This window comes from Acomys russatus, chromosome 4, assembly GCF_903995435.1.
Source record: "Acomys russatus chromosome 4, mAcoRus1.1, whole genome shotgun sequence".
In the NCBI taxonomy this organism is placed as follows: Eukaryota; Metazoa; Chordata; class Mammalia; order Rodentia; family Muridae; genus Acomys; species Acomys russatus.
In genome coordinates this window covers 71,752,056-71,776,286 of record NC_067140.1, presented here as the reverse complement: position 1 = coordinate 71,776,286, position 24,231 = coordinate 71,752,056, and the positions used below count along the sequence as shown (strand labels likewise).

General features: G+C 42.7%; 1 protein-coding gene across 1 annotated transcript; it reads right to left on the bottom strand.

Moving 5' to 3' along the window:
• Nucleotides 1-6,436: 6,436 nt before the first annotated feature.
• On the bottom strand, nucleotides 6,437-18,115 carry Lamp5 (lysosomal associated membrane protein family member 5). The gene is made up of 6 exons (XM_051144714.1): nucleotides 17,599-18,115; nucleotides 16,894-17,066; nucleotides 16,387-16,518; nucleotides 16,152-16,257; nucleotides 14,976-15,164; nucleotides 6,437-6,635 (listed from the first exon to the last, which is right to left on the bottom strand). Exons 1-6 carry the CDS (start codon nucleotides 17,660-17,662, stop codon nucleotides 6,457-6,459), a joined length of 843 nt encoding a protein of 280 aa, XP_051000671.1. The 5' UTR covers nucleotides 17,663-18,115; the 3' UTR covers nucleotides 6,437-6,456.
• Nucleotides 18,116-24,231: the final 6,116 nt, after the last annotated feature.

The following is a 24,231-nucleotide window of genomic DNA, read 5'->3' as shown; positions in this document are numbered from 1 at the left end:
AAATAAATGGGATGAAATATCTGTTGAGCCAGAGTTCCTAAGAAAAATTGGCACAAGGCCAAATTCAGTGGCATCAGGCCTCTAGAAGGCTTCAAAGCCTCTGCCACAGTTCACCAGAGGAGTGGAAAAGCAATGAGTTACACAGAGAGAAGATCAACCTTGCCCTTGGAGGAAGTAGTTATCCTGCTAAAGTATGGTGTGTGCAGGATTGCACGAAATTATATGGGCCCTGGAAATTGGTCTCCCATTCCTAGGGTCCTTTCAGCAGTCAGATGAAACCAGTGGAGAGGGTCTAGCTACTGCTCCCCAGATTCTTATAAGTGACCTCCATAAACTCACTGGTTCACAAAGGTATACATTGCTTTGTCGCTGGCAACCATATCATGTGTTCACACTTTATTAGGGAAGAATTTTGGTTGGGTTTTTTGTTTGTTTGTTTGGGTTTTATTACTGTTGTTGTTTTCTCTCTCTCTTTTTTTTTTAATACAGCGTTATTCTTTGTAGTCCTGGATGTCCTCAAACTTGCTATACAGACCAGGCTAGACTTGAGCTCACAAAGACCCTCTTGCCTCTGTCTCCAAATTTCTGGAATTAATGGCATGTGCTACCATGCTCAGCCTGTTCACACCTTACTAGGAAAAGCCAGACAACACAAAGTCACAAAGGTGGGATAAATGGCTTATCATTGTGGCCACTGTTGTCAAACACATTGAAGAGCTAAAAGACACTTTGCAATTGACCTTCAAGGATGAGAGATCTGGGATACTTGCCTACTATCTCCAATCTTCTGTTGGTGAACATTTGTCCCAGGAGCATCACTGCCCAGACATTCTAGTGCACTCTTTACCGGGGACAAGAAGGGTTCAAGAGGCTGTTAGAACTATCAACAAATGATCACCGGGAAGGGCCCGGAAACATTGATGGCATTCTGACACTGTCCCCTTCATAAGTCTATCTAGGACAAAATACAGCCTGAGGAAGTCTATGGGTTGCTGATATCTGAATGAAAATATGTAAAGGTGCTTTATCCTGAAAGGTTTGCTCATGGGGCAGAGGCTTTGATACTTATGCCTTGTTGCTATAAGCAGGTTTCAAAACAGTCATAAAGGAATTCAGAATTGCACACGATACTCCTTAACTAACATAATAAAAGTCCCAAAGAGTTGTTACAAAATACATTGATCATAGTATGTACTTACACCATGTACAAACACACACACACACACACACACAACACAAACACACACACACACACTTTGTTTCTACAAAGTATGGGGTCTTTACTTTGTCCAATGATATATCACCCACACATAGGAAAGGGCTAGAATATACATGGTCAGTACCAATAAATGCATGTCATGTATGCCTTTATAAACCCTTGCCTCCCAGACAACCTAAAACACTTAGTTACTGTAATTGGCAGCTGAAGCAATCACTGGCCTGCAGTTCCTTAGCAACTGGGTCCTTTTGGCTGTCTGAAAATTCATCTCTCCATCAGAAAAAAGTGTTTACATACATGAAGCAGAAATATATATGTATATATGTATGTATGTTTATATATATATTATGAAGGCGACTGAAGTACAGTTATGCTTTACATGATATAATTCTATGTTTGATTTACTAACTACTATAATTTCACTATTAATTATGTGTATGTGTATGTGTCTATGTGAGGGTATGTGTATATGAGACCAGTTGTCCATATTGGATCCCATGGAGCTGAAGTTACAGGCAATTGTGAGATACCTGATATGGGTGCTAGGAACCAAACTGGGATCTTCTGGAACAGTAGTATAAGCTTCCACATGCTGAGCCACCTCTCTAGCCCCTGCTAACATAATTTCAAAGTACTTAATATAAATTATTTTTGAGATATAATTGAAATGTAGCATAATGGCTTTTGTTTATGACAGATTATAATTCCTACAGTTGTTTGAAATCTGTGTTCGTATATAAATTATATCTTTTTGTGCGGTTAGTAAATATTGAAGTTTACTTTTTTTTCCTATCCAAATGTATAGCTTTGGATATTTCCCCTCAGTACGAAAATAGGACCCCCTGAATAGTTTGCTTGGCTAGAGACTTCACATAGAAACATTGTCTGAATTAAGAATAAACTGGCAGAGAAAATTTGTGGATGCCTGTTTAAAAGGAAAACTGTGTCAGTCCTTTTGATCATGAACTCTTTTTTGGTAAGTAAAATTGCAGTTAGAATGTTAGGGAAAGTGCTAGAAAAGAATGTCATTAGCCACACCTTTTCTAGAAAAACCCCAGCATGTCAGCACCATACTAAAGGATCTGCCTGCATCCTCTGGTACCTTTGTAAGAATGAAGGAGTGAGCTCCATTTTCAAGTGAGAAAACATACACACACAGGCACAATAACCTTGATAATGTGGCATGTTTATTAATAGTAATATCTTTAAAGTTCAAAAATTTCACATTTCTGCATCAAAATTACTGGGGAAGAGCATATAAAACTACACATCCTGGGGTCTTTTTTACATTCCAGGGTGTCACTGGGGTTCTCTGGGATGACCCTTTAGAGCTGACATTTTCCAGTGCTCTCAATGTTTCAATCTGCAGTTTGAGACAACTTGACTTAAACTTGCTTCTCAGATCAGGTTGTTTAGCATCTGCAATGATCAGAAATGAGCTTTTTAGGTGAAAACTGTCTTTTTCACTTGGGCACTCCAGGAGAAGGTCTGCGTCGGTCATAATTTGGACTTCCTCTGCAGTATACTCTGCTGTGCAAAAAGCACACTGCTGTCTACTGGAGGTACCCAGTCCAGACAGACACCTTAACAGCTTTCCTCTCGTTCTTCCACTCATATCTGGTGCCTCCCACCTTCGTGCTGCTCTGCCAAGCATTATTTATAGGAAAATATGGACAATCAGTATATATGTTTAGAGAACTTTCTTGAGCATTGGGTGGGAAGTAACTGTCCCCTGCCCTCTGACAAAGTGGAAACTTTTTGCTTGCAAAGAAGGGAACTCTGGAAAGAACTGTGCTGAGAACTTAAAGCAAATTCATTATTGGGGCTGAGAAGATGGATAACTGCTCAGAAAACTTGAAACACGCACATGAAGACCTGAGTTCTAATAGCTAGGGCTTGCATTTGTAAAAGCTGGATATGGCCACACACTCATGTCACCCCAATATTGCGGTGGGCAGTCAGAGATCAGCAGATCCTAGAAGCTCACTGGATAGCCAGCCTAGCAAAAATAGCAAACTTCAAGTTCAGTAAGAATCTATTTCTTGTCTCAAGGAAATAAGGCAGATAACAACAGAAAAAGATTCCAGAGGCTAGCCTTTGCCTCTGCATGTGTGCCCATGGGCAAGCATATTCCCATATACATGTACCAACATGCACGCGCGCACACGCACGCACGCACACACACACACACACTCCTAAAGGAAAAGTCACCCTCCTCTCAAAAAATATCTACATATCCACTTGCTCTGTCCTTTTCAGATAGGCATATCCGTTATTCTTTTGTGCCCAGAGGCATTTAGAATTCAATTCCCAGTTGTTGTTGTTGTTGTTGTTGTTTTTAATGATAGTTAAAAGGGTAATTGAGCATCTGTAGTTTATCTGTTCCCTTTATTTTCTTCCTTTCTCTAAGCAATGCCAACAGATGAGCCGCAGCTTCTAGTCTGACTCCAAGAGCAACTTCAGAATGTAAGGCAATAGCAACGGGCATGAAAGTAGCTCAGAGATGCTCCAAGCTATAAACTCTTTAGGAAGACCTTGGGATAGAAATGCTCAGAGATCTGTATCCTGTGGCTCCCCTTTGTCTTGCCCAGTTTGTGATCAAGTTAGGGACAAAGCTCTAGAGAGTAAGACTGGGTTCAAAAGACCTTATACTGAGTTTAAGATATGACCTTAGGCTGTCTTATTAAAGATGGCATGGTGGGAAACAATCCTAATGGTGAATAGTAATTATGACTGATGCCCATGTCCCATGTGGCCACTGTAGGACATCCAGATGTCAGTGGTCTGGGATGCTGCCTGAGACCATGTTCATGTCCAGGGGTTGTACTGACATGGGGGTTCAAACACATCTGTGTGGCTGGGCTGCTACCTGAGGCCATGGTGATGTTCTGGCTGGGCTGCCATTGAGGGCCATGTCTGGGTCCATGGTACTGATGCAGTTGAGGTCTGTGTCCATGTCCATGGACCAAGTTACTACAAAAGTACCATGCAGATGTCATTGGTCTGGGCTGCCTCCTTGAGGCCATGTGAATGTCTGAGCAGTATGCTAAGTTGACCTTTCCCCTCACCTGGGGAGCAGAGGAGAGCTAGCTCTAGTAGCATGGGCAGGAAAGTTGGCCCTGATGAAGTGAGTGCAAGAGAGCTGGCCCTGAGGCCAAGAGAACAGGAGAGCTGGCCTCACCCCTTACAGGCTGCAACCCTGGGGAAAGCCCCCACCTCCTACAATGATGCTTGGGCAGCACAGTAGAGCTGGACCTGTTAGCATGGGCAGGGGATAGTGAGAGAGCTGTCCCTTCCCCTTGCCTGAACAAAGTAGGAGAGCTGGCCCTAGTAGTAGTCCTGGCCTAAGAACTGAGTTGGTAGGCTGACCAACTCAGCTTCCTCCCAGGCCCAGATCCAGAGCACTGAGTTGGCCCACTCCAACATCCATCTCATCTGTGAACTTCTGGAGTGCATGAAGGGGCCAGTGCAGATCCAACACGGCAGGGCACATCTCCCTGACATGGGGCAACAACAGGAGATCTGAGAGGAGTCCTAGTGAGGATCCAGTATTGATAGCGCAGTAAAAGCCAGAGGCCTCGAACCAGACCAACAACTCCTTGCAATGAACTCTTGCAAGTAAAGCTGTTTGGGTAAATGGGTACACTCTGTGACACACCACAGTTTCTGTGGCAAGAAGGGATTTTGTTTTGTTTTGAGGGTATTTTTTTCTTTTCATTGGGGGGTGTTACAAGGGTGGATATGAAGGGGCAGGAAGATGAGTAGTATCGGGGTGCATGGTATGAAATTCACAAAGAATCAACAAAAAGTTATTTATAAAAGTAAAATCTTGCTGATGTACAAAAACAAACAAAAAAGAAACCAAAGAGCCTCTTACCCCTGTCTACACTCTCCCTTTGCTTCCCAAGTATATAAGCTGAGCAGACACCCTCTCTTCCAGGTTCAAACTATGCTGCTGTGGTTCCATAGTGACCAAGAACTGAAGCCTTCCTCTTTATAAAATGTTTTATTTAAGTATTTATCATGGCAATTCTGGTGGTTTGAATAAATTGTTCCCCATAACCTCATATATATGAATGCTTAGTGAGTGAGATTTGGAGGTGTGGCCTTGTTGGAGGGATTGTGTAACCGGGGATGGGCTTTGAGGTTTCAAATGTTCAAACCAGACCCAGTGACACATTTTTCCTGCTCCCTGCCAGTCCAGATGTCTTCCTGTGTGCCACCATGATGACAATGGACTAAACTTCTGAGTTGCAAGCCAGCCCCAACTAAATGTTTTCCTTTATAAGAGTTACAGTGGTCACGGTATTTCTTCAAAGCAATAGAACTCCTAAGACAGCTATTAAAACAAGCAAACAAACAAAGAAACAAACACCAACATTTTCCTCATGTCATCATGCCCTGTCTTTCTTTTACCTCTTGCATAAAAAGAGAAATATTGATTTTAATCCATTCTGCTTCTTTGGCTACTAAAGAACCCATTGTAGTTTTATTTTCTTACTTCACAAAAGCATCCAAAAGCCAGAGTACAGTGCTTTTTTTTTTTTTTTTTTAATTCATTTTCAAAAGCAAACCCACATGGATTGATTCTTCAGGTCCCCTCACTAGGACCCACACATTATGAATTCCAAACAACCGTGCATAGTGACATTAGAATTATTCTTGTGCTGCAAAGTCACTGGGTGCAGAGAGCAGTGAAACATTCCCCAAAACAATCACTAGACATGCAGAATATGCCAGCCAGAAGCATGGGTCACTTTCAGGGGTCTTGCTGCAGGGAGCATGAGGTTGTGTTTTGTTTGCACTGAAAACCGTGTAAGTAAGCCAGCTGAGGCCAAGGGAGTGAAGCACCCTGTTTCTTCTGACCTAACAAGAGCTCTTCCCAAGGAAGTGTTTTCAGCTTCTAAATGTCAGGACCACATCTTCCGGTCTACGGGCTGTAGACTTAAAGAGTCGGAGAGCCAAAGCTAAGCCACCATGAGCATAAAAGCTGTGTATTTACCCTACCCACCCACCCACCTTACATACTCCCCAGCATGGACACAGCAGCCACCGGTAAACTCCCCAAGCCCCAAGACCTGCCTGTCATCCCTGGGTTTAAGCATGGACACAGGCCAGGCAAGCCTTAGGTGCCCAAGCCTGTTGGAGTGTAGCTATGTTGGTGTGTTTTGTGTGCTGTCCTCTCTGTACTCTATCCAGTTGGGGAGTGGAACCCGGAGGCTGTCGCCTAATCATCCCTAGCCCATGTGCTTGTACTGCGATCTGTCCCTGGGGATCTGCACCTGGTTGGCAGTCATTTTATGGTGGACGTGGTAAATGACAAGTGTTATCACAATGACAAGGCCCAAGATGAGGCCCAGGATCAAGGGCAAGGTCTCTTCCAACTGCTCTCGCTCATCCACTGGGCATTTATGCTCTGAAACGAGAAAGAAGAAAAGCAGTTAGCTCCAGCTAGTGAAAATATTCTGAATGCTAGGCCCTCCTAGCAAAAGCAGGGCAGAGGTGGGGGGGGGTGGGGGTGGGGGGGCAATATCTCGGGAAAGCTTTCTTAGATTGACATGTCAGCTTTCTCAGTGAGCCTTAATGTTTCTACATAATATGTAGCAAGCATGTATCAGTTTAGCAAGACAATGTTCAGTTACTAGATTCCTGGCAGCCACTAAAATAAACAAACAAACAAACAAACAAACAAAGGCAACCAACCAACCAAACAACAACAACAAAAAACCAAAAAACAGAGAATTCATTTAATTTTAAATTTACCGGAAGAATTTATTCAAATCTTGGATGTTTTTGAATTATATTATAACCACTAACATTTTTTGTTGACATTTTAAACTTTTAATGAAATCCAGCATACACAGAATTACTTATAAATACAAAATGTTCAAGACGACTGAAAATAACAAGTGCTGGCATGGACTGGACCCGTGGAACTCAACACCTGCTGAAAACTGTTAAGCTAAACCTGCTAAGCTGTTAAGGCACTAAACTGTCTGGTTAAACTGTTAAACAATCTGGTGATTTCTTATGAAGACACATACACACCTGCCTTTGAACCCAGCAGTCCCCTCCCTATGTCATGGGCCCCCAAAGAAAACATGTGGCCATGATGAGACTAAAATTAAAATATCCATAAAAATTACTGAGAATAGTCAAATCTGGAAATAACCAAAATAACTCTTAAAAATGGAATAAACTGAAGTATATTCATAAAATGCAATATTAGTCAACAATGAAATATGGCTACAAATTAGAAAGTGAGTGAATTTCGGAATCCTTATGTTGAATAAAAATTGTCAAATGCCAAAGAGTACAGATTATATTATTCCACTTTCAAAGCTTATGAACAGGTAAAATGAAGCCATGGTCCAAGAACCGGAAAAGCATTCACACACAGGAAAAAGAGCCAAGAGAACTTTCAATGTGGTGACAATGGTGTGTATCTTTTATCAATGTCTGGGTTCCAAGTGTATGTAAAAATGCATTGAATTTTGGTCTTCCAGCTTTCCTGCACTTTAAACATGACGTGTTTAAATGTGACATCTAAAATGCATGCACACCTTAAAAGTTGGACATTTAATATATTCAAATTGGACTATAATTTTAAATAACGTACACTTTGATGGATATTTGCATTTGAACAATCCATGCATCCGGCATTTAGACTGAGATAGAAAATGCCAGCAATACTTCACAGCTGGGTCGTGTTTCCACTATCTTAAAATCCAAAATAATGTGAAAGCCCTGTCTCTCCAATCTTACAGAGAACAAAGGGAGGGGAACAAGAGAGGGAGGGAGGAAAGGAAGGAGGAAAGATGGGAGGGAGACAGGGAGAAGGAAAGCAGGGAATGGGACATTCTAGAAGGCCTTCTGATAGTCACACCTTGTAGATAACTATGGATCCTTCATCCAAATTTTTGAGTCTTACGTACAGAAACTCCCATTTCTAATATCTTTTCCAAGGGATGGAGCCTTCAAGTCAAGATGAGCCAGCAAGCATTTACTGAGTCGTTACATATTCGAGGCTCCCCTGGAATCCCTGTGATTGGCTTTGTACACAGGAGAAATAGAAAGAACAAGAAACCCTCCTGAGCCCTGGGAGTCACCCCCTCTACTAAGAACGAATGGGCAATTACACCCCAGTAAACCGCTTCTAAACACTTTCCTGGTTCCTTTTTTTTTTTTTTTTTTTCCTTTCTTTTAAGACAGTTTCATTTTTGTCTGTCAAGGCTGTCCTTGAACTCATAATCACCCGGCTCTAACCTCCTGGGATTAAAGGTGTGCACTGGCACACCTAGACTATGATCCTTAAAGTAACATTCCGTTTCAAACACAAAGGCTATCTCGCTAATCGAATGCCACAGCGCCACAAGAAAAATGACATTATTGTATTTTTTTTCTACACAAGCAATGGAGGCATCATGGAGCTAAGTACTGTGCCCAGGGCTAAAGTAAGCCCCACTGGAAACAGACAGACTGTCTCAACAGTGTAACTGCAGCACAGCTGAGGCAGAGAGACGGGGCAGGAGAGGGAGGGAGGAAAGGGTAGGGGCAGGAATACTAAGGTGGTTTCTCAAAATTTGTCTTGTATTTTAGGAAAAACCTGAACTATAGTGATAAGAAACAGGAAGATGAGACCAAATCAAGCTATAGAAATGCCAAAAAGCATCATGGGAGAGCAGCACAGAGGCTTCGAATTCCAGCACTTAGGAGGCAAGGAAAGGCAAGAGAATGTCAGCAAGTGTGGAGTGAGCCTGTGCTACTCAGTGAGATCATGTACTTTGTTTCAGTGATAAAATGCTTACACATAATAGTTTATTCCATCTTCTATCACTTAGAGCAATGGCGCTTATGACCCATGCATGTCTGATGAAACTCTGGACATCTAGTCAGAACACTGTTTATGGATACAAAATATAAAGTGGATGGAAGACTGCAGAGACTATTGAAATTCACCTATCAAAATTTTTTTGGTTTTGGTTTTGTTATTGCTTTTTTTGTTGTTTATTTTTTGTTTGTTTGTTTTTTACTAATTTGAGATTCAGCAACATGTATACTTCTTTATTGATACATGCATGTTGGCTATGATGGTAAATTTTTTAAAGTTATCAGTGCTATTCTACAAGCCCTGCATAGACTCCTGTGAATAGAAAAACAGTGGTTTCTGTTGGTGACAAAAGTCACAGCTACTGCAAAGAGCACAGTTTTTATGACCTTCATTTATAACCAAAAAGAAATGCTAAATACTCTAATTCCTAGCCATAGGTTAATTAAACAGATACAATGATCCCATTGAATTTTACACACACACACACACACACACACACACACACACACACACACACACAAAACCAAAAACTCACTGTCTACAAATCCTGTGTGTTGCTGAGTTAAAATCCTGTACAGTGATCTGATTATTAACTCATGGAGTGCAGAGCAACCAAGTCCCCAGCTTCCTCACAGAGGAGAAGAGCTGCCCTTGGCTTAGTCCAAATCACACCTGTCTACACATGCCCTAGGACCCTGCATCTCTGTACACCTCTCAGGATTTGGGATCCCTGATACTGTGGCCAGACTAGATTTTAGATCCAACAAAACACAGGCCCAGGTGTTTGGCACAAAGCAGGGGAAGGTGAACACCAATTCAGACAATTACAGGGCCCATCTGATGCCAGCTGCTCAGCCAACTAGACTCCCCTCAATTTAACAGTGGGGCCCCAGGTCAGGTTCTGATTGGTGGGTGTGGCCTTGGTTTGTTGTATTGCATTTTAGATATGTATTCACTCCCCAGGGACATTATTCTCTTCCCTCTGCCCCAGTGGAGCACTACTAGGATAGGCAAAATGCCAAACTGTCTGCCAGGGGCTTGCCTAACTTCCAGTCTGTTCCTGAGTAAATAGAAGGAGCGCCTTTGTGTAGCTGGGAATCCCTCTGTTGTCTCGACAGTGTTACCAGAGACAAGATTTGATCCTCTTCTACATTGTGTGGAGGCTGCTTCTGCCCTCGTGCACTTTGCTCATTGAGAAACTCTGGCAGGTTCATCAAGATTTATGAATGTTATATGAATAATAATAAAAGTAATGATCACTGGCTAAATCTTTGTGTTGGGAACACGGCATGTGCTGTATATACCATTTCTCACTAGACTGTGTACTCTTCCATGGCAGGGAAAGTGCATAAGTATAGCACCCATCCCTAAGTATAGCAGACATGCATATGGTCCACCCATTCTCCCCTTGGTGTTCACCACACTAACACATTCCAATGGGCTTTAACTACAAGGTAGGTCATAAATTCTAGAGAATTGGTGTCCTTAAAGCAGCTGTCAGTAAGGGGTGGCATTGGTGAGTAGATGCGAGAGTTTCTTCACCCCATTAGGGGGACAACTCTAAGGCATGCCACACCTTGGCCCCAGAGGACAGTACCTGGAGCATAGAACAGTATGACTGATCACATGGCCCTGTGCCCAGGCTCCACATAGAAGCCTTCGATACAGTTCTCAGCAGTGTACACTGGATTCACCTCCCTCTGGCTGCTTACTCTGGAGGCACTGACAGGTAGTCATCCTGTCATTTTGCTTATCCTGATAGCAAGGCAACACTGGGGAATAACATGTCTACAAGGTCTGAAATCTGCAGACCATCAAAGTGCTTATGACAAGGCATGTTGCCCGGGCCTTCTTTCAGGGGTATGGTATAGAGAAAGTGAAGGGTGTCATCTTCAATATAGCATTAGCCCCCACAGGCAGCATCTCTGAGACCAGTGGTTAGGAAAATAATAATAAACTGCTCCGAAGGTCAGTGGTGCAGAGTTCAAGGTTAGAGCCTTTGTCTAGTAAGCGCAATGCCCTGGGATCAATTTCTACCGCAGAAAATTTAAAATAAATAAACAAGCAAAAAACAAAGTGTAAATGCTTAGCAATTTACAGTTCTCTGGACCTCCGATATTCCTGTGTACATCGGGAATCTAAGTATCTTCTGTTTGGCGGTTTTCCCCAGTCTGTTTTAAATATCTATCCATTTGAGCCTCTAATAAAGGAGACCAGAGACAAACTTCGTGTTCTATTGTGCTTTTCTGACATTACATGTCAAATTCTCCTTTCATCCATTCCCTCCCAGTGAAGAACCTACACCGTCAGCCAGAAATCCCCCAGACCCTCAAGAGGTTATACTATGAATTAATTGCAGAAGGACAAGTTAATTAACCCCAGCTGAGAAACACCACAGCGGCGGGGGATGGGGTGGGGGTTTGCTTTGAACAGCAGGTGACAGCACTACACAAAGTGTGTTCAGTATACAAATGAGCCAAATGCCTCTTCTCCTTCATTTGTTTATTTCTTCACTGCAGGCTGAGACCCTTTAGCTGAAAAGCCTGTTGGTGCCAAACTCAAATTTTTACAAATGAAATTATTTTCAAAACAAGCAAAGTAGGCAAATGTTTAGCCATTTAGAGCCTGCTCGCTTTGTATAGATAGCCCTTGAAACCTCACCCATTGCCCATTGATAAGGAAGGACCTTGTAGTTATAAGGGCCCCAAGCCATTGCAGCTTCTACTAAGGCTGTCACACAGAGGCACCCCCAAACTTTTCTCATTCTTGTCTTTACTTGCTTGCTATTAATTTTAAAATAACACTTATAGTGGTTAGTATTCCTTCAGACCTACAGAAATGTCATTTCCATGAATACATGATCAATCCCTTTTTAGAAGGTAATTGTCCACAGTGGAGTGGAGAGTAGGGTCTGACTTTCACATAATTGTTCATTTAATCATTGTTATTGGTTGAGTAATTTGAGTAACAAAACTATAGTACATTGAAATGAGTGGGACATAATTTATATCAAATATATAAATAGCAGTAAAATATATAACTAAACTATAACGAGGTCCAATACTTTGAGAAAATACTCTGGGAACTGCTTAAACATCAGGACTTCATCGGCATTATATTAAGTCCAGAAACTATTTAATTTGCTGTTCCAAAATTTTTTAATTACAAAAAAGAGACTTATCTGTCAAAACTTGTTTTGGACATCATCACTGCTGATGAATTCCCAATATTGCTGATCCCATTTTGTAGCCCACATTATCAGTACCTCTCACAGTGTGTCAGCTACCATCCCAAACAGATGAAAATCGGTCTCACTGCTTTAAAATACCAAGAAAGGTTGGCTTTGGTTTAGAAAGTCATGAGAGTTTTTCTGGTTTAACTAAAGTATTTGCATGTATCCCCTCACATGGCTTACACTGCTGTGCAGGGTTCGGCTCCTATGCAGCGGATGCATCCCTAGACACACAGAGTCCTCTCTAGCATTCCTGTCCTCTCCAGATGGATGGTGTCTTCACATTAGGATTTTCTCTCTAGGTGGTGCTAAACTATAAGGGGCTTCCCATCTCTTGTTACCCCAACCAGTCCCCACCCACCAAAGCTTGTTCTCCGCCTCACCTCTAGTCTTTCAAGGCCTCAGTAGGATTCTGTAAATCAGCGGCATCACCTGGAGCTTGGCATGTGGGGCCCCGCCTCATGACTGCACAAGCAGACTTTGCTTATTAATGTCCCAACTGTGTTTACTGCCATTCAAATGCCCCCATGTACATTGAAATTGTGACCAGTTCTTTTACAAAGGCCAGTGCACTTAAAGGGAAATGTGTGGTAACGATGTCAGCCCTCCTCTGGCTGCTCTCAGCCCCAGTGACTGTCCGCTTACCCATTTTACTGACCCTTCCTTGCTTATCTCACACAGTAGGCTGAGCAGGCAGCTGGGAAGAATGTCAGGTAAAACCTCCTGACCCAAGAGATGGACTTTTCACAACAAACCCCTGGCCATCTTCAAATATGCATACACATGAACGAACACACACACACACACACACACACACACACACACACACGAGCTATAGTGGTTGTGTAGACATAGAACCAGACATCCTCCCCTCTGGCAAGTACAGTGAACTCACACCCACATAGACACACATAACACACTAGAAGCCCTTGGGAGCCCCAGTGCTGGAACCTGAAAAGACAACCCAAAGGAAATCTTTCCAAGTCTATTAAGCGGCAAACAACAATCTCTTCCAAGACAGTGGTGGCCAGATGCTTAAAAAGCATAGACAGGAGGAGCCAGGAACAAAAGAATACCTTCTACACAAAGGCACAAGATCCAGCGAATGACTCTGAATGAGGAGGTCTGCCTTCTCCCAGGAGCACTAAAGCCTGAGCCTGGGGCACTACAAGGGTGAGAACGTAGTCACAGTTACTCGCCTAAAATGCCTGGGTAAGACTGCAATTTGACGATGCCTATTCTGTGTCTATTTAGGAAATTATGTGCCTACAGTCACTATGTGTGATGAGTAATCTCCCCCATCTACAACCTTGAAATGGATACAAACTGTTTGGAAAGAAAATATGTAACTAACTCTGTGTGATGAATTCCACCGATTTTTTTTTTAAATGAAGTAATTCTATTCTTTATCCAGTACTTGTTTGTTCATTGTACACAAGTTTAAACATATATCATACATGATTTCTTCATCAATAGATGACTAAAAACAACCTAGAAATAATCCAGAACGGATTTGAGTGGTATGATGATTAAGGAGCAGCAAAAACAACAATCATAATACCAGAAGTGGTGAGAAACAGAGGAGAGGCAGCCAGTAGCCAGTAATGGGTAGACAGCAGAAGCCACTGCAGGTACCCACTAGAACTTAAATGTGCCTATGGTCACAGCCCTGTGCAAGGAAGGTCCAGAATTGGCATAATGATTTTCTGGGTCATCAACAACCATGATATATCATGTTACATGTAATTCAAGTGTTTTCAAAAATACATATTTTCAGCGAAAGAAAGACACGGTGCTACATTCTATAAATACTCCTATAATAAGTAAAGAGTTAAAACCAAAAAAAAAAAAAAAAGAGTTAAAACCTTGGGATCCTGACCCCTACAGCTTAGTTCCCACTCCTAAAATACACACAAGTTTCTGTTGATTGAATATTACCTATTTCATCAGTTACATCGACATCTGAATTGATCTAGTACTGTGTTAGATGTTAATAAAGACAAGATGAATAATAATCAACACCAAGGTGAATAACTGGTCAGTGACTCAGAATATAGCGCAATGGAAAAGCATTTAGATGAGGGCCTGTTTTCCATCCAAGAGCACCACAGAAAGATAGAAGGAAAGCAAGAGGGAGAGAGTGGGTGGGGATCAGAGAAGGGAAGAAAAGGAAGAGAGGAGGAGGAAGAGAGGGGAAACGGAGATGCACAAAAGAATCTGGCCTTTCTCTCAAAGAAAATTTACCATCTGAACTCTCAGATACTTTGGGGACAATTATCCAGGAGTAGTGGAGGGTTTTTTGTAGGTTATAGACTGAGCACCAGCTTCATGGGGGGGGGGGAGAAATAGCTTGGGATATGGTGGGAGGTGACTCATATTGGGGATCTTCCAATATTATGAACATTTAAATAATTCATTTTATTCACTCGGTAATCCTCAACCCAGTGGAAAGTACAAATAAAATAATTAGAATCTGCCTATGGGAAATAAGCAGAATATCAAAATCCTTTAAATATATTTCTCTCATAGGAATGAAGGAAAGAATAAAGAAATGAGGGGGTGGGTATTGCGGAAAGTTGACATGTTCACCTTATAACCTCCACATCTTGTGAAAACTGCCATTTTAGCCTAGAAGGAGGAGCCCATCTTTAAAACCGGGCCCCCTTCCCTTTCCTTCAACCATCCTGACCTACCTTCACTAAAGACGAAGTCAGAGATGATGTCAAAGGGCTGGATGTGCACAGCAGACAGGATCATGGTGACCGTTTTCTGAGGATCACTGGAGGCCAGAGAAATGGTCTGCTGAGCCTGACACTCATAGGACATCCCAGCTGGGGTTACCAAAGCAGCAAGGTGATGAGAGTTGGCCGTGTGCTTCCCAGCTGCAGGAGAAGTAAAGCATCACTTGGGATAGATGCACCATCACGGGGCTCCTAGCCCAGGGAGCTCTTTGCTCTCATTCCAGAATGTATTCCTCCTATTGGTCCTGCCTTCCAGGCCGGGAACTTCAGGAAAGATGCTGAGTGCTGATGAAGGGCCAAGTCCTCCATTGTCTCTGAGCCTGTTCTCGTTAGACATTTATTGGGATTCAATTTTGAAAGAAGTGTGCTGCCTGAAAACACCATCCCTTTGACTAAGGTCTCAATCGATAATTCCAAAGACGGAACAGTGACACAGGTCTCCATGGTTCCCATCCCATTTTTCTCCTTTTCTGGCTCAAGTCAGCTGTTCTTCTAAAGTGAAAGGCAGAGCCTAAGTGATGGAAGGCCTCATTTTAAGGGAGACAGTGAATTTTGCTTTTGTTTTGTTTTTGTTTTTAATACTTATAAATGCATTTCTGTTCTTTGACAGTGCTTGCAAATAGGCACATTATTTCAATTGTGGGTATTCTTCTAGCTTGGATGTTTGTGAAAGTCCTGGCTGAGGATGGGAAGGGAAAGCTAATGAATTAAGATGAGAGAGACAAAACCTGCCCTGAGGTGGTTGCAATTAAAGCCCCAGAGTGCTACACAGGTGTGCATAGAGGGCTCCTGCAGCCTACCCAACCCTGTCACAGTGTCTTCTTGCGTTTTTGGTTTTGTTCTGTTCTGTTCTGTTTTCTTTCTAAGATATGAGAGCAAATCAGTCTGTGACGCAGAAAAAAATAATAATAACAAAACTCATTTGGTGCCCCTTCCAGAGCGATATATTTCAGCTTGAGTCTGAAGGGCCTTTGATGCAGACTTTCCTGAGGACACAGAAGTGGTCTCTCATCTCTTTGACCCTGGAGACCAAGGAGACCAAAAAATCCTAGAGTTGCTTTTCCAAGACCCTGGGACAGGATATGTTTCTGGCTTGCCCTTGTTCCTGTGCTCCACTCAACTACTTACCGCTCACTGCGCCTTTAAAGTGGGTCTTCTCCAAGGAATCATAGACAAACTGCACTTTGCTCAGCCTCCAAGTCGCCTCTGATCCTCTGGAAGTGTTGTGACTTTCCTGCCAAGATGGAGAGGCTCCTGTAAACTGCTCCAACTGATTTAAGATGGGCAATCCCAGAGGCCACTACCGCGAGCACCCACGCGGACTTCACCATCCCTCTCCTCTGTGCTACCCGCACCAAATTACCTTTACAAAGACCATTTTGAGAGTGTAGGCGCGATCTACCCAGAACACCTCCAGCTCCGACTCGTTGTGGCCACAGCGGCCCTTCACCTCAGCTCCCCGGGTCAAGGAGATCTCAGCCTGCTCTGTGATCAGCTGGGAACACACACGCCCCGTGCCCCCTCAGCGTGCCGGACCCTGGCGCGGATCGGGAAGGGCTGCGCGTCCAAACTCTAGCTTGCAGGTTTGGGCGCTCTTGTGCCCGCCGCGCGCTCCGGGGTCCAGGAACATGCGGGTAGACTCTTACGTGCACACCCCTCCAAGAGGGGAGCAGACAGGGGGTTTACTTTTAAGCAGGCAGGGCGAGCAGAAGGCGTTGCAAGCCGGAACCCCCATGCAGCATTCGGGAACAGTCTGCAAGGGTTTGGGGGGGAAGAGGCAGGCGGCTGAGGTCTTGACAGGACTTGGAGGGAGGGTGCCCTTTGGCCCTGCAGCCCTGGGAGCAAGCTGGGAAGGAAAAAGATTCCTTACATCCACGTAATTGCTGGCCCACACATCATAAGGTACAATAAATTTGGCTGCAAACTCTGCCATGAGACACGTCGTTCCATTTTCCCGCACCACAAATATGTCTTTTTCGGGGTTCGTGGAAAGGCCTGAAAGATTTTCCACTTCTTGTTCTGCCACGGTTTGAACCATTGCATCTGCGGAACAAGCAAAGGAATCCCATCGCTTTCGGGCTCAGCTAGCCGCCTGCTTTAGGACACTGGAGCCAGTTCTCTGCAGGCTTTGAAGTAGCAAAGTTCCCCACTGGAAGCTGTGTGCTCCGCAAGCCATTTCTTTAGCCCAGAGCTACCGAACTCAGATTCACTGCCGCTGGTTTATAATGAAACCAGAATCTAAAATAAAACTAAATCCTTACTGGCGATACGACTGGGCTTTAGAAAAAAATTCTGTGGGGGAGGGGAGGGGGGACATGGTTAAAGCTAAATCTTTCTTGACAGTGCTATGCTCCACCACCACCACCACCACCACCACCAAGAATCCGGTCTGTCTAGCGCTCTGTCTGGGTAAAGGCACACAGGTGTGTGGCTCGCCGGGAGTTTTCTGGCACGGATGGGTCATTTCCACCACCAGCCCCAAATAAACATAAAGCATGAAGACCAGTTTTAAACCTAATTAGATTCTCTGCAGAGTGTATCCCGTATGTATTCCTGGTCCCCAGATCCTACTCACAGAAGAGCATTAGGAGAATCCGAAGTCTGTCTCCGCTGAGAAGGGCTCTTCTTCGGAGATCCATGCTTGCAGTTGCCACGAACCCGGCAGATGTGTTTCTGCTGCAAAGGCCACCCCGGGAGGAAATCCCTCAAAGTGGCCGGTAGAGTGAGCTAACGGTGGGGGCGAACAGGGAGGAGCGAGTGCGCGGGTCAGTCGCGTGCTGTAGCTCTCCCGCGGCACACTGCAGAGGAAGCAGCCAGGATGCAGTAGCTGTCCACGCCGACAGTGCTGGAAATAACGAGGTTGTGTTGCAGGACTTTTAATTTGGCTTGTCTAGAGTGCCAATAGGACTAGGGTGGTGTGGGGGAGGAAATTTCTCCCCAGGTCTCTTTTCTGTTCTGCAATAGTATCTGCAAAGATGAGTCTGTTTGAAGAAACTTAATGCCACCCTCGGACTTACTAAACCCTCCCACCAGGTACAGTCAGTATGTAGTGTAGATATAACACCGCCAAGAACCCCGGATCCTGCTTCTGAAACAAAACCACAAAGCTCAAATTGTTCTTGCTTTGGAGAAGGAGGGTAGGCAGGAACAGAGAAGGAAAATGCTATGGCAACAGTTTCAGGCTTTCAGAGACATCTTCTCTACCCCCTCAAGAGCTGCTGGGTTTAAAGTTAAAAGGACACCTCCTCAAAGGGGGATCCAGGCAATGAAGCATATCCTTGTGGACCGAGTGGCCTGTGTGAGGCTCACTGTCTGGGTGCATGTGGCCTGAGCTAGCCTTGGGAATTCAGTTGTGACCACTCCGTTAAACGGATTGCTTGCGTTGCGAATAAACCTGAAGCTTATGTGCACACAGGGTTATCTGGGGTCTCTCGTGGCACAGAAATGTTAGAAGTATACTGTCAGTGAGACCCATGGTTATGTAATGAAAACACATGGGCATTACTCTAAAGCTTCCAGTACAGCAGAAATGCAAACATTGCTTGATAATTCCCGTATTTGCATTTTGGTAGCTCGTTGATTTTCTTCTAATTCTTGCTCTATAAATCAGAATGTACCTCTGTTGGGAGAAGACATGGTGCCCTCATTGATTGTAATTATGTCCAAATATTTATTTTATTAGAGGATATTGTGTTAGGTCAATAAATAATAATCGCCTTAAATATAATGTCATAGACAAAGTCGTGCTGAAGGGCAAACTGCAGAGCATTTTTACCTATGTTGTCAGTTTGAATTTCCCCATGACTTTAGAAGCTGAACAAGGGAAAATATAGGTTATTGTTATACCTAGCCCAAGGTGAAACCATTGAAAAATTTAATGACCTTCTCAAATGTCATATGGGCAGTTAGAATTACAATAGAAAAAATATGTTTTAACTTTATAGATATCATATTCATTTCTCTTTCTGTAACACACTGACTCCAAAACATAGCACATTGTGACTGATATCACAAATCTTTATTAAATGACAGAAACATAAAAATATCAATAATCCACACTCTTGACATGTAAAAAAGTGCCGATTTAAATATAGACATATTCTAATGTATCATTTGCTTCGAACTTTCAATATAATTCCTTGCATTTATTTTTTATTCCTATATCAAAAATTAGAACACTAGCAACTCAAATTATAAAATAACACTTGAATTAATACTGCAGCATTATATCTTTTGGCATATTTCTGCATTTTGGTATTTCATCAAAAGTTTACAACAATCACAAATAAATTATTATATACACAAAATGAAGGTAAAATTATGATTAACATGATTTCAATTCTTATCATATATATAAAAGATTTGCTTTGTTAACAATGATTATGTAATACTTATTTTTCCTATGATACTGTAAAACTTACAAAGCAAGGAGGTATTCATCGTGTGTGTGTGTGTGTGTGTGTGTGTGTGTGTGTTCATTTCTGTCTATCTCTCTGACTCTCTGTGTGTCTTTCTGTCCCTCTCTCTCCCTCTCTCCCTCTCTCCTCCCACTACTTTAATAGGGAAAGAAAAGGTAGATTGCAGTTAGAATGTATTATTCACATTTGTGACTTTCCACAAGATTTACTATTGTAACATTTAAGGCAGTAGTTCTCAACTCTCCTAATGCTGCGATCCTTTAATAACATTCATGTTATGGAAAGCCCCAACCATGAAGGTTTTTTTTTTGTTGTTGTTGATACTTCATAGCTGTAATTTTGCTATTGTTATGATTAGTACTGTAAATATCTGTGGTTTCTGATAGTCTTAGGTGACCCCTGTGAAAGGTGGGTTCAACCCTCAAAGGGGTAGTGACCCACAGTTGAAAGCCACTGGTTTAAGAGATGGCTGGTTAGGTCAGTTGAGGCACTGAATTTAAAAGTATTTAAACTTAAATACAGATTAAAGCTATCCATAAACTTTAGGTGAGTGCCAAGTATTGTATACAGGGAGATAAATAAATAGCATTATAAAAAGCAGGAGAGTTGCCTAGAAAAGATTATAGTGGTTTCTCTTATGGTGCATCATTGTAGGTATAATCACTTCATGAGTTGTTGAAAGATCAACTAAAGCCATTCTTTGTTTTGTTTTGTTTTTTTTAGTTTTTCGAGACAGGGATTCTCTGTGTAACCTTGGCTGTCCTGAACTCACTTTGTAGACCAGCCTGGCCTTGAACTCACAGCGATCTGCCTGCCTCTGCCTCCTAAGTGCTGGGATTAAAGGCATGCGTCCCCATGCCTGGCATCTAAAGCCATTATTGATGGCCTCTTTTTATAAGAGAGTAAATGGGAAATAGTCTTGACCAACGATTTTAACTGTTCTATGTGATTTGTACAATGATGGTTCTTCGATAATTATTTCTTTACAATTCTTTTTATTCCTGATAGAAATGATTCTTTGTTGAAACAAGAGAGAATTTAAGCAAGTTGAAAAAGAAAAATGGGAGAGGTAGTATTAAATTTTTTTTCTTCCTGGGAGTATTATCTTCAATGAACAATTAATACATCTATTAAGTCATTCAGCTTATCTCCAGTGACTCTTATTTAAAATAAAAACTGGGATTATTAAATCTGAAACTTCAACATAAATTTAATTTAACAACTGTCTAATCATCTTGAAGAAGATGTATTCACGTCTTTACAGCAATCATAAAAGTAATGAAAGAAAATTTAGCAATAAATCATACTTTGAGATATTGAAAATGGATCTATAAAGATAGCTTAGTGGTTATTAGTGTTGTCTGCTCTTCTAGAAGGTGCAGTTCAATTCCCAGCACCTACATAGCAGCGCACAACCAACTGTGACTCTAGTCCCAAGGAACAGGATATCATTTTCTGGATTCTATGGCATATACATGGTGCATGGCATTCATGCAGACAAAACATCTGTACACATAAATAAAGATACTAACAAAGGCCTCCAGAATAGATCTGATCCATCTCTCACATCTGGTGTCTGAAAAGGTAGGAGAAATGCTGTAGATGAGAGCACTTGTGTAGCCGGGGGATGTGTTGACTCTCACCACAGCTACTGATGACCAACACCAAATGTCAGCCATAATTTCCTGTATATTCTATGGGTCCTTTGATGGACTCACTCCAGCTTGTACACTCATTCATTGCATTAGTTTTTGTGACTCTTGTGCCACCCGATGACCACTTTATTATACAAATGACAGAAGTGCCTCATATAGAACTTGAACTTCCAGCTTGAGAGGGAGAAAGGAAGATTATATATGAAAATGTGGTGCTTTGTGTATTGTTTCTCTGACAGTTGCTAAGCTCACACATATGAAACAATGGCATCTACGAAACTTGTTCCAAATAAAATCAAACTTTTCAAGTTGATACATCTCTCTGCATAGAGTCAAGACAAACTGAAAAACCATGAAATGTTACTTATTAGAAAATCATATTTGTGTGCTTCACAAAGAAAAGGTGGGGCTTTGTTCCAGCTGAAATTTGGGTATTGGGGTTTCTATCCACTTCATGTGAAGTGTAAGAATGACACTGCTGTGCAATGCCAACGCCATACCAGCCAAGTGCACAGTGACACAACATCAAGCATAGGGACAGGATAATTCTACTGCAGTACACACTCTCTCACACACTCTCACCCAAGCCTTTCCTTTGTTTAGCTCATTACAGAACAACTGTATCATTACTTCAATCATTATCATCTCAAATCCCTTCTAGAATAGAAAAAAAAAATTGGAGATAACAACAGAAATACAGGTTTTCATCAGAATATTTTGTGCATATCCTGTCAAGTGCTGTGGTATTTAGGAAGAATCTGGAAATTGAGATTGAGTTTCTGATGCACCCAACCATGCTGGGCTTGGTGTGATTGCCTTTATCTTATTATTTCTTCGGTCCCTGCCACATTTATTTCAACAAGGGCTGTTTTTACAATGAGGGTAATCAGAGAAAGAAATAACCAGAATAATAGCCCTTTCATTGGCTGTGTTTCTAGCAAACCCCAAGGAAATGGCATACATGAATTCTTTTTTTTTTTTTTTTAAGTGGCTTCACAATGGAGGGTTGAAAAGACACGAGTGTGCAAACCCTAGTAGCAAACTAAAGCAGAGAAGCAATTTCTATTTTTGTCCAGTCATTGACTAGTGTTCTGGCCAGGTCTTAGTTAATTAGGTGGGGCTTCCATGGAGCACCATCTAAGTGCTTCTTAGCAGTAAGGGAAATATTGATAATTTGGGGGTAAAGTCAAAACAAGAGTCACAGGCATCTGTGGTCTTCATCTTTTAAGATGTCTTTCTGAAGAGCTGTCCAGATGAGACTTGATAGGCTGAGGTCAGATGTTAGGGGAGGAGGGGTCCCCTTTCTGAGGACTAGGGGAGGGAGGGAGAGGGTATGAGGGAGGGAGCTGGTATCAGGAGGTAACAAGGAAGTGGGGCTACAATCAGGATGTAAAGTGAACAAATTTAAAAAAATACTTTGAAAAAATGTCTCTCCATGGTATAACTGCACTATGGGCCAAAATAAGATTAAATAATCTAAGAATTGTTTAAAATACTTTATTCTCTGATTTCTGAGATTAGTAGTGTGCTTCAAGTCTCTTTTAGGAGGTAGTGTCAGTCTCTACTCCATGTCCAAGGCCTTTTCTATGACTGTTTTTGTGAAAATATTGCAAGCTGTTCTAGTAACAATAACACAAGCTGAACGGCAGAAGACTATACTTTTAGAAAGGTGACAGAAATGAGAGTCTCAGAAAACAAAGGCTGTTTGTGGCTATTTTTGGTAGCACAGACATTTGGGAAGAATGGTTTCACCTCTCCAGCCATCAGCAAACGTTTCCAAGGGAATGATGCTGGAACACAATAACTCATAACCATGACTTTAAGTGGGAACATAAATTAAGCAATTCTTGTAAAAAAAAAATGCTGAGATTTTTTTTTAAGTATGGTAGGGGCATACACCAAGTATGCATTGCTCAGGACCCATAGACTGGTCTATGGAATTACCTAGGAACCTCACAAAGCTAGGAGAGTATGGTCCAGAGTTCAGGATACTTGGGCTAGAAGCTGCATGTTATGGGTAGACCCCCTGTGAAATTTAGGCCTGACAGCTTTTGAAGGAAAGAGAAACAGGTACCATATCTCTCACACACACACACACACACACACACACACACACACACACACACACACACACACACACACACACACCTGCCTGTAGTCTGAATGTCTTACCCTAAGTAGATCAAGTTCCGAGTCTAGGAAAGACCTTGATTCCTATCACTGTGCTGTTGGCTTCACTACAATCCTTTCAGCCCCCAGAAAGCCTTGCGAAACTAAGAGCTGGAGAATAGGGAAAGGGGCCCTTTTAGGCTCCTTGCTCTCAAGCCCCTCAGTTCTGCCTGGGGCCTGGAGGCTGGAGCCAGAGAAAGCCTTAAAGTATTAAAGAGGGAAAGAGATCAAGTTACAAAGATTTCACTCCCCCCCCCCCTTCCCCACCCCAAAACGCCAGCTCAGCGTCTCACCTCAAGGAAACTGGCTCAAACGCCACTCTGCTCCAAGTAAGCACTCTAACGCCAGGGGCCATGAGATCCTCGCAGCGCTTGGATTTTTGTAGCACTCCTGGCTCTAAGGCTCTCAAAACAGGCAATGCTTTTTTTTTCCCTCAAAGACTGCAGAAGTAGAGAGGCCTGCAAGAGCGCTGGGAACCAGGGGATGCGGGGGGGGGGGGGCGGAGAGGTGGAGTAAGGGGGGCGCTCAGAGTCAGGTGGTCCAAGGTTAGGTTTTGTTCTTCTCCACCCCTTTCTTTTTCTCGAAATCTGCAAGTAGGAGGTGGAGTGGAAGGCATGCCAACGAGAAGAAAAATCCAGTCTTCCACTTTAAGGAGTGCATCAGGGGACAAACCAGGGGCCTGCCTTTGAAGTCTCCAGCTCAGAGGCAGCCCCCAGCGCAGACAGAGGCTGCAGAGCCCAAAAGACTCAGAGGGGCAGGTCTCTGCACAGTTCTCCGGATTTGTCTCCCTGTATGCTATAGCAGGACCCGGTAGCAAAGGTTCCTCCCGACCGACCTGTCCATCCGGATTTTCCCCTTCTCTACTCAGGTAGCAGATTAGAACTCCAGGCTCTCACTTCATATTCGCCAAGGAGTCATTTTCCATATACCTTTGAAATTTTACATATAAATTTGTATACATGGCTA